Source organism: Falco punctatus (genome assembly GCF_963210335.1).
Source record: "Falco punctatus genome assembly, chromosome: 2".
Lineage (NCBI taxonomy): Eukaryota > Metazoa > Chordata > Aves > Falconiformes > Falconidae > Falco > Falco punctatus.
The window spans coordinates 34,255,000-34,269,197 of NC_137581.1; the positions used below are offsets into that span (position 1 = coordinate 34,255,000).

The 14,198-nt window shown below is 43.6% G+C and overlaps 2 protein-coding genes across 13 annotated transcripts in view; one reads left to right on the forward strand and one right to left on the reverse strand.

Moving 5' to 3' along the window:
* Nucleotides 1–1,098, reverse strand: part of NAA16 (N-alpha-acetyltransferase 16, NatA auxiliary subunit) — a 77,217-nt gene extending 76,119 nt beyond the window's left edge. For 2 of the 7 annotated variants that reach the window (XR_013926247.1, XR_013926248.1), the window contains exon 1: nucleotides 358–1,092. Coding sequence is in view for 3 of the 7 variants with exons in the window: in XM_080376833.1 (XP_080232959.1) it covers nucleotides 358–411 (54 nt within the window). In the remaining 4 variants the exon portion in view is untranslated. Of the gene's footprint in view, nucleotides 1–357 lie in introns of all 7 variants that reach the window. The other 5 variants (XM_080376835.1, XM_080376831.1, XR_013926249.1 and 2 more) reach the window with 4 other exon arrangements.
* Nucleotides 1–14,198, forward strand: part of MTRF1 (mitochondrial translation release factor 1) — a 26,511-nt gene continuing 12,313 nt past the window's right edge. The window contains exons 1-7 of one of the 6 annotated variants that reach the window (XM_080376844.1): nucleotides 1–412; nucleotides 8,105–8,559; nucleotides 11,116–11,207; nucleotides 12,048–12,129; nucleotides 12,363–12,470; nucleotides 12,562–12,734; nucleotides 14,022–14,139. In XM_080376844.1, coding sequence (XP_080232970.1) covers nucleotides 8,124–8,559; nucleotides 11,116–11,207; nucleotides 12,048–12,129; nucleotides 12,363–12,470; nucleotides 12,562–12,734; nucleotides 14,022–14,139 — 1,009 coding nt within the window. In that variant the 5' untranslated portion in view covers nucleotides 1–412; nucleotides 8,105–8,123. Of the gene's footprint in view, nucleotides 413–1,109; nucleotides 1,430–5,119; nucleotides 5,189–8,104; nucleotides 8,560–11,115; nucleotides 11,208–12,047; nucleotides 12,130–12,362; nucleotides 12,471–12,561; nucleotides 12,735–14,021; nucleotides 14,140–14,198 lie in introns of those variants that run through there. The other 5 variants (XM_080376847.1, XM_080376843.1, XM_080376846.1 and 2 more) reach the window with 5 other exon arrangements.

The following is a 14,198-nucleotide window of genomic DNA, read 5'->3' on the forward strand; positions in this document are numbered from 1 at the left end:
CGGCGGGCAGTAGCTGGCTCCCTCCCTCCTTCCCGCCCTCGCCCGGCCGGGGGCGACACCAACCCTTCCCGGCGCCCCACACGAGCGAGAGGGGCTCGCCCGGCCTGCTCGGCGGGCCCCAGACAAAGGACGGAAACGGGGACGAACCGGGACGAGGAGGCGGCGGCGACGCCGGTTCCCCTCAGGCGAGCGCGACCGCCGCATCCTTTTTCGCTCAACCGGAGCCAACTCCAGCAGCAGGCGAAGTAACCCGCGCCGCGGGTCGGAGGGCGCCGAGCAAGGCCGGCGTGCGAGAGGGAAGAGGAGGGAGAAGCGGCGGCGGAAAGGAGGGAGCGAGGCGCAGGGCTGGTGGCTCACCAGGATCCGCTTGAAGAGGTTGCTCTCCTTGGGCGGCAGCGGCACGGACGGCATGGTGCGGGCGGCCCCAGGGCAGGCACGGCGGGAGGGAGGAAAGGGAAGGGAGGGAGAGAGGGAAGAAGGCTGCCGCGGGTGGGGGCGGCCCGGGAGAGACGGCCGCTGGTGCGAGGGAGGGGAGGCGGGAGGAGGGAAGGAAAGCCCCGAACTCCGCGGGGCGGCGGCGGCGCGATTCCTGCCCGAGCGGCGGCGGCGACTCTTTAACTCATTGGCCTGCACCGCCCTCCCCGCCGGCTCCCCTCAGACGCTGCGCGCGAGCGCGGCCCCTCTGCGCAGCTGCCGGGGAGGCCTCGCCGCTCGGCTGACGCTGCAAAATGGCAGCCGGGGTCCCCTCCGCGCAGGCGCACCGCCGCCGGGCGGCCCCCCGCTGCTTCCCCCACGTACCCCCCCGCCTCCCGTCGGCCATGAGGGGATCCTCAGCGGCGCGCTTCCGCGTACCCGCTTAGCCCGCCCGGCCTCGGGGGAAGCCTCATTGCGCGCCGGCCGTAGCTCTCCGCCCTCGGCGGCCCAGCAGGGGTTACCTGCCGTGAGCCGGCTCCGCGGGGGGAGCCCTCGGCAACGTCCCGGGGCGAAGGGGCTCCCCCCGCCGGGGGTGACAAATAACGGCTCCGGCTCCCGCGCGGGCGGGGCGGGGGCCGCGGGGCCGGGGCGCGGAGGGCTCTGCGGCGCTTGGCTGCCGCCGGCCGCGGGTGAGAGGGCAGAAGGGCTTTGTGTGCTCGCTGTCCTGCTTCCCTGCCCCTGGTAACCCGGTTTTAGCGGCCGCCATCCCAGCGGCTCGCTTAAACTGGGATTGTGGAGAGCTCGGCTGCCGGAAAGCCTGGGAGGTATTGGAGGAGACAAACTGCAGAGCGTCGAGAGGCTGCGTGCGCGCTGTGCCCTGGCTGGTATTTAAGGAAACAACAGCAAACTTCGCAGTCAGACTTTCGGCAGGCGGGGATGTCATCTATTGCATTAATGCATTTTTCAGCAGTGGGTTATGTAAAACTTGCCAGCGCTATCGTGCATGCTTAGAACAGTAAGCATTTATTCATGGCTTGGCTCCTTTGCCAAAGGACATTTAAGGTCTTTTGAAAACAATTTTTTCTTCTTGTTATTCCCAGAAATCGCTCTTAAATGAATCTTTGCAAAAATTTAAAAAACAAACCAAAACAAAAAAGCCAGAAACAGAAAGACCAAATCGCCTGGGCCGTTTACTTAGGAGGAAAACTGGTTAAACCGTCAAGGTTACAACCAGTTAAGACCATCTTACAGGGAATGAAAATAGGTAGTTTCAATTAGAATATCTGTTTATGTAATTACCCTTTTAAAACCTTACTTATATTTTGGTATATTTTAAAAGGATACTAATTTTGTAATAAAATGGTTATTCACCTACTGTCCCAGATGATGAACGTGATAGATAGCCACAGTAAATAGCCACAGTAAAGCAAGCATGTATAACGAGACCCAATTAGAAGAGCTGTGTACTTAACACATTTTTTTTGGTTACTCATAATGTAGGTGACTATGTGATTGACTGGTGATCCCAAGCAGTGAGTCTGACTTGTCAGAAGTCTTGCTGAAGCTGATGGATGTGATAGCTGCATTTCTTTCAGGCTAAAGCAAGGAACAAGAGCGTAGACAGTTTTTGGAAGAGAGTAACCTCGATGATGGCCTACCTTGGGGACTATTAATTAAAAAAAAAAAAAAAAAAAGTGGTAGGCTTAAGAAGCCTTCTGAGATGAAAATATCAAAGGCCAGGCAAATATTAGAGAAGTGCAGCATATGCTTTCCTAGTTCTTCTTATCTGAACATCAGTTTATGGACACTGTTTTTGTGGATGGTGGTAGTTTTCAGTGGTGTTTTGTTCATTTGTTTAGATGTGTGGCCTTGCAATACATTTCTTTGTAGAAGGACTATCTTTATTGTGTGTATCTGTTAGGTCGTACTTCTAATGATGTCAGTCACTTGGATCACTGATAGCAGTATGTGTATTTTCCACAAGCTGTACCCAATTCACTGTTTTCTGCTATATGGTATAGTACTGCTGTGTTTAGTATCTGATTTTTTTCAGAGCAGTACTTTCAACAAGGATGGCCAGCTTGACTTTGCCCTGCTGCATCATTTTCAGAGCGTGTATTCAGCACTTTTTATAACTAACTGAAGCCTTGACTTTATGAATTCTAGTTTTCTGTCTTAGCAAAAGGCGTATTATGCCTCCAGTTGGGTTGAGTGATAAACAGATGCATCTCCAAGATGATCAGGCAAATATTGTACTAGGTGGACCTTCGGTCTGAAGCAGTAAGTCTGTTCTTGGCAGCTAAAGGTTTCTGTTTCCTGCTAGTCCAAATACTGGAAAAAACGCTGTCTGGAAATAGGCAAATTGCAAATAAGAGGCAGGGGTTCGATTTGCATTTAGACATGTGTCAGTGTCAAAAATCTGTGTTAAAAGCAGCAAGAAAAGGAAAGCAAGGAGGCAATAAAAGAAACGTTTGTAGACTAGCTGGGAGAGAATAAACAAACGAGCTTTTGGGGGAGGCAGAGCTCTAGTTGAAAGTGAGGTTTGGGAGCGCAGTCAAGGAAACTTCTTGTCATTTAATCCCACTGTGCTGGGCAAAACAAAGCTCTTTCTAAAGGCTTTGTTAATAAACAGGACTGTATTCAAGACGTGTATGATTCTGTCACCAGTTTTTCCTTCAAACAGAAAGAATTCAGAAGTCCGTGGACAAACCATTGGGGTCGAAAGGGGGGAGCAATACTGAAGTAATACATACTTTATAACATGCTTGTGATTTTGCCCTGTCTCTCACTTTACTCCATGACCTGTCAACGTCATTGGTATCTGCAGAAGTTGTGGCACAATGTTTGCAGACCGCTAAACCCAGTTTGGGCCCCCTGAGTAAAAAAGGGCCTCTGTGTGGCATGGCCCTGCCTTCAAGCCAAGCACATTGTGAGGCCTGGAGCCCGTTTTGTCTGATGAGCCATTTCTTTGCCTCCAGTTTCTAAAGCAATTGGCAGGTTAGGATTATCAGATTTTAAAGTACAGGGCTGCCATGTCTGTTGTGAAGCCCAGCTATATTTCTGCTGTCATTCTTCCCTTCTGCACTGACGTTCCTGTGGGCTGCCGTGGCTGCTGAGGAAGGCAGTGGCACCCTGGCCCAAGCAGCCTCTGCCCCACAACCCCTGGTCCCCACTGGCTCCATAGGCAGCTGCTTTGGACACACAGGTTTTAAGGCATCAAAGTAAACCATAAACCATAAAGGGGGTGGAAGCACAGACAGCAATGGAATTTCCCATTCTTCGTACTCAATTCCCATATTGCATTCTAAAAGCATACAGTAAATATTGGGAAAGAGTGTATCTTGTATGTTTTGAAAATGAGATGCATGGACTAGGTCCTGTGGTTGGCGGTGTATCTGGCAGCCCTATTGACAGTAGTGAGTCCAGCTTTTGTTTTGGCCATGTGGTCCCTGCATGGTCTGCTGCCTGGTAGGGAGAGTAGGGAGAGCAGAGAGTTTGTTGCAGTCTCAATTTTCACACTTAAGATGAAGAATTCGCCTGAAAGGCGTAATAAAAACTGAATCGTGATCGCATTTAATCAGGGGATTTAGTGAAGAACCATCACTGGCTGGAGTAGAAGCTGATTTAATTTTCCTTGGCCTACCCTCTTCTTATAAAACACATTTTTGAGTGCGTGGTCTACTTACAGTTTTCATGTACTTATTAGCTTCTTGGTTGTCCTCCCATGGATTACCTTCCCAAGATTTTAGTATCAGATTGCATATTTAGATTCAGATATCAGTTTGCATCCAAATGCAAGGATAATTTTATTATTTCATTTCACAGAGGTCTCAGTCATAATGGAAAAAGAATGATGCATGTTGGAGATTACATCTGGACAATGACATCTCTCACAGTGTGGCACTGCAGGCTCAGGCCTGGGAAGCACCTCTGAGGTTTCAGGGTGCTGTTTGCTGTGGCCCTTGGATCATCTCTGGGTTGGGACCTATTCTCTGGAAGAGCCTTTTAACCTGTCTTCTTGCCTTCTGTCCCAGGGGATGGAGCAGAGCCAGAATCTGTCCTCAGACCTAAACAAGTTGTTAGTAGTCATTCATGTGCTGATGAGGTCTGAAGTCTTCTTTTCAGTCTTTTGTAATATTTACCTCACCAAACCCCAACGACATTACAAGTGTCAAATGCCAAATTTTTACCTTTTTTTTTAAATCCTGTTGAACAACAGGGGCTGGGAAGGAATCTTTTGGGGTGATTATAGGTATAAAAAAACCAATGTTACTTAAGTCTCTTTAAATGCAAATATAATTAGGGAGGTAGTTGTATAATCTGTTGAATATTATCTTTTAAAATGGTGTATAGGTAGTATGTTTTAAAACACACCTTATTAGGAGGCTGCAGCCTATTAGCATAATGATAATCTTAGTGGTTATGTTTATTAATATTTTGTAAGTGATATTTGTCTTCAGTAGCGTAGTAATAATCCATTTAAAATATAATCGAATAGTGAGCTTTGACATAAAGTAGAACTTAACATTGTTTTATGCATACTTCTCTGAAATTAATCTTTGAATAACCAGATTTGAAACGACATTTATTTTCAGCTCATGTTTTGGGAAAATAGATGGAAAAGTGTATGTAATATAACAGCTTAGAAGCTGGTAACAGGAGTGTGTATTCCCATTTGTTGTTACTCTTGCCATTTCTCCCAAAGTGTTGCTGAAGTCAGAGTGTTACTGGGCAGCTGTGAGGAAGATACCGAAAACAAAGATCTATTTTTAAGGTCACGTTCCCCATTTTTTATTTCAGGGCTTGCATTTCACAAAGTAAAGCGAAGTCTGCCTTTACCGATAGCATTGCTCAAGTGATACCCACAGACTTTCGGTGCCGGTACGGTGCCTCCATGGGCTGGCCACATGGGCCAGAGCCAACGCATGCTTCGAGTCATGGTTTTTAGCAGGCATGCTGGGGCTTGGAGCTCTTCTGCTCTGCTTACCATCTGCCATGACCTCGTGTTTGGAGGCAGGATCTGTCAGGCACCGATGTGTGCGGACAGTGAGTGCCAAAGCTTTTTGACAGGTGGTGGGGAGCAGAGCCCCCCATGTCCCTCACAGCCCTGCGGCCTCCAGCTGCTCCTGCCTGCTCTGCAGCCCTGCCTTCCCTGTCCACCCTCAGCCCCTGCAGTGGGGGAGGGCTGCCAGGGGACTTCATGCACAGCTTCTGGGGGGTTTGCTCGGGGTCGCTGTGGTGGGAGGCAGAGGTGTGTGAGAGGTGGCTTGGAGGCCCAGCCTTGAGCTATTCCTGTTACAGTGTGCATTGAAATACGTGCTTGTTCCATGTACCTACATATTCTTATGTGTCTGAATTCAGTTGCATGGAGTTGATACCATCTTTGATTGTTAGAAATTATTTTAAAAATCTTTTAAAGTGTTCACAATATTGATAACTCTTTCCCATCTGGAAATTATAAATTTGCTTGCTTGTTTGTTACTTTAATAAGACAATTACAGCTGTCACTTTTGCTTAACTGGTTTTGATTTGCGATGTGTACGAGGTAATTTTGTCACATTAAAAAGTTATTAAAATCTGGTTGGGAAAGCAGTTAATAGGTCATCTGCTCATATCACTGTAAAAGTTTTATATGTGCTTATTTCTTTTCTCTGAAAAGGGGATACCTTTTTTATTTAACATAGCAAAGTTATTTTGAAATTCCTGGCTTCCTTTAAGGTCTGTGTCATGCCATTACTTAGGGTTTTTTAGGCAAAGTTATTTTGAAATTCCTGGCTTCCTTTAAGGTCTGTGTCATGCCATTACTTAGGGTTTTTTAGGCATTGAAACCCAAGAATTTTATTTCTGAGAGCTCAGGCAAAGCGATAGTACAAATCTATTATTATTTGAGTACATCGCTTCTTAACTACACCAGTAAAAACTGAGTTAGATGCTTGTAATTAATATAATTAATTAAAATAGTTACATTTTGAAAATGAGTTAATGATGGTTAGCACTTGACAAATGACAATGGGCCATGTTGATCTGGAGCAATTCCAGTATCATCATTGGAATTAAGTCTTTTGTAATTGAGTCTACATGTGCCCCTGAGCAACTAAGTCCGGGATTGTGGATGATTAGCCAGATATGTGCCTTTTGCTGTGTGCGTGGTGGAGGGAACATGATCCTTCTTCTACAGCTGGTTTTAGTCACTAGAGCAATCCATGAGTGGTATCGGTGGCTTTCTGTAAATTAAAGCAGTGCTGAAGTTGCCCTGTGGGTTCCACAGCACCTACTGGCTGGGAAATCTAGGGAAGGTAGTAAAACAGACATCCAGGCAAGGAAGACACAATACTTCTGGCTTTACTGTGTATTGCTCTTTCTTTGTTGTGGACAAATGGATGAAAGTAAATAGAGAGGATGATGGCTGAGTTGAGTAGTTAGAATGTCATAGTAATTTGTTAATAAAATGCCTGAAGATGCATAGACTGTCTTGTTACTGATGAGTAAAAACTAATTGTGTTAGAAAACTGAAGTATATGTTTCATGGAGATCCTGTAACAAAAGTTTCATGCTCTCATTTTCTCTGAAGCCACTTTTTTGTAAAAATCCCTAGACAGATGCGATTGTGGCACTGGCAGAGGTATTAAGGAGTGCTTCTTTATTTGTTAAACCTTTTCTGTGTGAGTAGTCCTAGAATACAAATTATTTCAATTTAGTCCTCTTGGTAGACCCTTGCACTCAAATATAAAGTTTTTGAGCACCATAAAATTTCATAACATAGTTTGCAATGTTGATAATACAAAATGAAGAGGTCTTTCCTAGAGCAACAGGGATGCTAAGGGGAGCCTGTGTTCTGCAAAACTGTAGGCCAAGTCTCAGAGAAATGCAGAGGTTGCATTTCAGAGTACCAGCTTCTTATTCACTTTTTGGATGGAAAATATTTGTCACTTATATGTAAATATATCATGGGAAGTAGTACGCAGGGCACAAAAGCACTGTTCCCATGTTTTACATAGTATGTATATGGGTACGTAATTTCTTGCAAGTGTATTGTAGTCCTGTTGACTAATCTGTTGCAGGGTCACCTCAATGTTCCTAATGTTCTCCTGCCAAAATGTTATCCTGTTATGGTAGTGGGTATAGTTTTGCACATAACACTGGACATATCTTACATTGCCTCTATAGAATTGTGTACCTCTAGTATGGATTTGTCTTCTCTCAGCAATATTTTTCTTTCACCAGTAAGGTATGAAATGGTCGTAGTTTTCCAATGAGACATATGGCAAAATGAAGCTGTTGTCTGTAAAGCCGCATCTACAATAGCATTTCCATTTTTCAGCGTAAATGAATTGAGGAGGTAAGGGAAGAGACATTTTCCAGCGTAAAATTTTCAGCGTAAATAAATTGAGGAGGAAAGGGAAGAGACCTTTTCTAACCCTCAGTCAGTACAATCGTGCTGATAAGAGTTTCTGGTTTAAATCAGGACTAAAACAGGAATAGTTTTGTCCATGACAGTTGCATTTGTGTTGGTGTAATCAAGAACAAGATTTGGGCTTGATACAGTTTTTGTTTACTTGTTCTTTGTTTGTTTTGGTTTGTTTGTTTGGGTTTTTTTTTTGTGGTTGTTTTTGTGTTTTTTTTTTAAATGGAATGCTCTCTTTTTTTAGATAATAACACTGGTCCATGTACTATCTACTTTTAATTTCAGGTGGTGGAAAAGTAAGAAAATGAAACCTTTCCAAAGGGCCTGTCTTTTCAAGAGCCTCCTTGCCAATTGCTGCTGTCATGGTCAACTTCACAGCTGTCTTCTCCCTCCTGTTGCAAAGAAGATAGGTTATGTGGTGGGACTGCAGAACTGTGGGTTTTGGAGGCCAGAATCCTTATTGGACACAGCTAGATTTGCTCTGTCTTTTAGCAATCAGCACAGGAAAAAACATCAGGATTCTCGAGCATTGTGGAAGCATGAGGCTGTGCAGAAGCATCTGGAGACTCTAAGCAAGGAATACGAGCAAGTTAGTAATCTGTTAAATACTGACTCAATAAATGACATTGAGCAAAGAACCCTGAGGAGAAGATGTGCCAATCTGTCCCCCATTGCAGCTGCATTTCAAGAAATCAAATGGGCTGAAAGAGAAGTTCAAGAGTTAGAAGCTATGTGCAGAGGTATAGAGAACACATCTACTTACTTGTTTCAAAATGGTAGCTGTGCTTGTGATCAAATTCATTGCCCAGACTTTGAGGAAAGCTTTTAAGTTAAGTCAGCCCAGCCCTGGAACGCTCTGGTCCTGCCTGCTCCTGGGAGCTTGTGTGCTGCTAGGGCTTTCTGCATCCAGCCACATCCTTCCATTTTTCATCTCACCTCACTTCAGTTTGAGGTCTTAATACTGCCGGTTTGGGAGAGTAGGGATCATCTGGAATCTCAGGGCTATCCATCTAGCAGGAATAGTTTGGAAATGTTTGTTAAAGGTTGCATTTTGATAGAACCAAGAGCGGTGTGAACTTAAGGAAAAAAAATCAGTGAGCCTAATACATTTGATAGGTGCAGACTTCACCCGTCATTGTTTAAAATGGGATTCCAACTAGATACTGAGTAAATAAAATTAAAAAAATAAGTTTTAGAAAATTATGCTTGCTGAGCAAATTACATGAACTTTCATTAGGCCCTGAATTTCCAGCTTCCAATTTAAATGGCAAAAGCTGATATTTCTTTGAAAATATTTGAGGACTCCTTCAGGGAATAAAAATATTTGGTCACCACCAGACCATTCTTTCATCTCTGCTGACAGTAGTTAATTTGATACTGTTTATTTAACTAATTAATAATGATGCTTTTTGGACCAGCTAGAAGATTTTGATTCAGTAGTAGCTTTGGGTTGGAGTTGTGACATAGTGTTAGGGAAATGTATGTGGTTTTCCCTTATGTACAGGAGATGCCATGTTTAAGTGTTGATCTGACATTTTGTATTTAAGGAAGAAAACCCCAGAGCATAACTGAAAGGCTCAGATACAGAGGAGCTGCTGCTGTACTTGCTCAGTGCACAAAGCTGACTCAACATCCCAGCCCATTCAGTTCTTAACACTTGCTGCTGAGGTCACCAGTAAACGTGCATGTGTGTTAGCTGCTGAGAACAGGAACCACGCTCCAGATCCTGGAGATGTGGAGCTCACAGTCCTTGCACGGGCCTGCTGCAGAATCCAGAGCTCAGGTGACTGGTGATGCAAGGCCAGAAGATGCATTCAGCTGTTGAGCGTCCACTTTTACGCTGCATCTCAGACAAAGCCACTCCTCAGCTGGTAGAACAGTGGGAAGAAAGATGAGAAGTAGAATGTGCTCCCTGTTTTGGCAGTGGCAGGTTTTCCACTTGACTCCCAACTGTCTTCCAAGTTTCTGCTTAGTGTATAATCTAATGCTAACTGAACAGCATCTTTAATTACTGTAAACCGGAGCCTCCATAGCAGAAGAGGTTTAGTTTCTGCTGGCTTTCCTTGAGAATGTTTCCTACTTTGGTAGTTAGCTCTAAAATGTGGGAAGAGGCAATCTAATCACAGAATCATCAAATAATTTAGTTTGAAGAGGACCTCTGAAGGTCATTTTGTCTGATGTCCTGCTCAAAGCAGAACCAGTTAGAGCAGATTGCCCAGGGCATTGTCCAGTTGACTCTGGACTATATCCAAGGATAGAGATTCTACAACCTCTCTGAGGCCCTGTTCCAGTGTCTGACCACCCTTAGCATTAAAATAGGTTTCCTAATGTCTCATCAGTATTTTCTGTATTCCCACTTATGTCTCCTTTTATCACAATATACGGAGTCTGTTTCCATCTTTTCAATGTCTTTCTGTTAGGTAGTTGTACAATAAAACTTCCCCTCCACCTGCTTTCCTTGAGGCTGAACAAACACAGTTTTCTTGGCCTCTTCTCATACATCCTTTGCTTCAGCCTGTGACCATCTTGGTGGTTCTTAGCTAGGCTCACGGAAGTATTTCCATGCCTTTCTTGTACTGGGGAGCTCAGAACTGGACATGGTGCTCCAGATTGTGGTCTCATGTGCTGAAGGGAGGGGAAGGGAATCTCCTTAAGCAAAGCAGAGTCCAAGTGAGGACTCCTATATCCTGATGACTTGCATCCATAACTCCTACGTCTCAGTGGCCTCTGGAATAGCAGGAGACAGAAGGTTAGAAACCTCATTGTTATCATCATACCGTTATTTGTAGTGCTCACCTTAATGAGTTGCCTACAAATTGTTGAATAGAGGGGTGTTTCTGAGCTAGTCTAGAAGCAAAAGATTTTGTTGCATGAAAAATTGTAATAAGGGAAACTGAGGTGGTACTTGTCTGCAAGCGTGTTTTTGATGTATTTTGTCAAATCCATTTGCGGACTTACACTGGACTATCAATCTGTGTGACATAACCATCAGTGTAAGTGAGAATAAATAATTGTCGGGTGGGACTGGCATCTCTGTGATGCAGCCTTTGAGCCATAAAGTAGAGGTTGAGAGGTAAGAGATCCACTACTCCTTCCAGCACACCTGAAAAATATGATCATTTAGTTAGTTAGCAATATGCATCCGGGCTTGGGCTGCTCTTACTTGGTATTTCGTGCTGGCAAAATGCAACTCCAAGCTTTTACGTGCTGCAATGCCCGTCTTCGGGCAGCTGTGTTACAATTTGTTCTAAGCTAGGTGAGATTGGCTAACATCTGTTCCTGTTGCTGGAATTTAGAGCTAGATGGAAGAGACGAGAAACAACTTCTAGAGCTTGCCTTAGAAGAGAAGGAAGCCCTGGATAAAAAAATCAACGTGTTGTGCAGAAAGGTGAGCCTGAGGTAAAATTACACAGCTTTCTAAATAAAGATGTCAGATAAACATTCCTTTGTGATCTTACCAATAGACTCTGACACTTGCATTTAATGAAACAGAAGTCCAGCTTCTGGATTCTCCCTAAAAAGAAGTGGCAACATTAATTATTAATAAGCTTCTAACTGACAATTGTGTCTTAGAAAATTACTATTTTAGTCATTTTTGCTTGCTTGCTTGTCTGTCTGCAGATGCTGAAAGGGATTAAAAAAATGGTGAGTCTGTGCTATTGAGACTTGACATGACATCCTAGCAACTGTTCGTGGCAGCGGAACATGCATTCTTGAAAGATTTCTGATTGGAACTTGCAGTCTTTCATTTTCTCTTCGGCTAACGGCACCCCATGAGTGTGGAAATTAATTATAAGCAGAGTAGCCGAAACGATTCAGTGGAGAAGCTCGTATGCTTGGGCTCACTTCTACATTCAGATTAAAATAATATGAAACGAGACTTTCTGAAAAATAAGATTAATGTAAAGTTTGTTTGGGTTATGGCTAATAACTTTGTGTTCTTAGGTAGTTGAGGCTGGAGTAGATGACCTGGCACCTGACTTTGCAGAACTGAATTTTCAACTAGCTTTCCTATGTTTGCACCAGCATAACCCATTTCCACACTGCACTGCGTTGCAATAGCCCCTGGACAGTTTTTTAGACCTACTTACTAGTTTGCTGAAAGAAATCGGTGGTTGTGTACGCTCAAGCTGTGGCAATTGTGAAGGTTGGCTGTAAATTTGATTCAGAGGAGATACAGAGTCATGAAGGAGATAATGACCATTTTTATTTTTTTTTCCTTTTCCAGCTTTTCCAGCTTCTAGTGCCAAAGGAAAAATATGATAGAAGTCACGTCATATTAGAAGTGACAGCTGGCAGAACAACTGGAGGTCAGCAAAGTCCCCACAGTAAAGATTACTTCAAACCTCCATCCACCTTCATTAAACCTCATACGGGTTGTTCTTAATGCCTTTTGTATACTTTAATGTTATAAAGTAACACTTTCTAAAGAAGAATATTAATCTGTCTGATGACTGTGGTTAGAGTTGCAACTAAATCTAAAAAGTGGTGGCTGCCATTTTGTGAACTGCTATTTATGTTGTAGCGCCTTTTTTATTTTTAGGAGACATCTGCCAACAGTTCACTAAAGAAATGTTTGAGATGTACCAGAACTATGCAGACTATAAACGGTGGACCTTTGACATTGTGAACTATACGCCAGCAGAGATAGGTACAACGGTTCTTCAGACATTCTACCAAAACGATGAAATTAAAAGCAGTGTTTCTGTGCTGTATTTGTCACACATTATTTGTCTCTCTAGGTGGGTTGCATCATGCTGCTGCTCATATTTCGGGAGATGATGTCTACAGGCATCTGAAATATGAAGGAGGAACTCATCGAGTCCAGCGAATCCCTGAGACGGGCCTATCATCAAGAATGCAGCGTATTCACACTGGGACAATGTCAGTTATTGTCCTCCCTCAGCCAGAGGAGGTAAAGTAACTGTTAAGTAAGGGTGGTAAGGTGCTGTATCCCCGTTCTCCTATTTTAGCATTGGAGTGGGTGTTATTTAAACCCATGTTACTGTTTTGGGATTTTACTGATACACAAGTGCTTTGTGCAAGTCCCAGCAAGTGAACCACAAGTTCTCTGACTCTGGAAAGCAATAGTCCTTGCCTCTGTACCTAACGTGTTTAAATGTCATCAGAAGCAACTCCGCAGACATTTGACATTGCCTGAAGTGGCATGTAAACCAACGATCGTTTCAATGAGTATTCCAGTCCCAACGCCTACAAAGCTGCCTGCTATGAGTAAGCCAGTTCTAAATTACCTCATGTATTAAGACAGGAAACATATCCAAGAAATATTCAGTGTTGCACAGTAGTGTGATTCTGCCGGTCCTTTTGATTTTTTTGATGTCATTTAAATTATTGGTGTCCTCTGTTAAATCGAGGACAACCTGCTTTGAATTTGAATGAGTGAGTGTGTGTTGTCTGGTCTTTCTGAGATCTCACTGATAACAAAAGTTCTCACTTAAACCAGCAATTTACACACAAAATAAATGAAAACAGATCCTGTAGACTTTCTCTGCAGGTTCTTTGCTTCCTTGTAATGCTTTCCTTGCAACATTGATCAGATCTGAATGTTCCTTTCCCATCCACTGAGCTCAAACTATGGCCCAGGTCATTGCGTACTCTTATTTCCAATGCTGCAGTCTGGATACACCCATTTTTTCCTCAGTTAGATATTTTTAAGCCCTATTGCAAGAATCATTCAGGCTTGACTTGTGAACAAGATTCTTGCAACGCTGTTTGAAAGTATTTTTTTATTATTTGCTTGTTTCTTACTCTTCCTGCCAAATCTAGTGGTTTTTAAAAAAGTTGTTGGTTTTGTTTTGTTTCACACAGAATCACAGAATCACACAGAATGGTTGGAGTTGGAAGGGACCTCTGGAGATCATCTAGTCCAAGCCCCCCTCCTAGAGCAGGTTCACCTAGAGCAGGTTGCACAGGATCATGTCCAGGAGGGTTTTGAATGTCTTGTTTTATGAAGGACCTGGAGTGAGAGTTTGTAAAAATAAGTGAAATATTTAGAGCATCACTTGCTTCGTAGAGATATTTGACATGCATTTTTAAAAAGTATAGTAATTATAGCTGTTAGTCAGGAACAACTGTAAAGGAGTAATTTTTTGAGAAGTTGCGGGGTTTTTTTACAGTGAGTATCATTGACATTCAAATATTTTTAGAATGAGCAGAAAGTAGTAATTTTCTTTGATTCTAGGTTGATGTTAAAATGGATCCCAAAGATTTGCGTATAGATACATTCAGGGCCAAAGGAGCAGGAGGGCAACACGTTAACAAAACTGATAGTGCTGTGAGAATTGTACACCTTCCCACAGGTAAGTCTGGCTGTATTTGGTACTTCACCCTAAATGTGTCTTGAAGAGAAAGCTTGTGA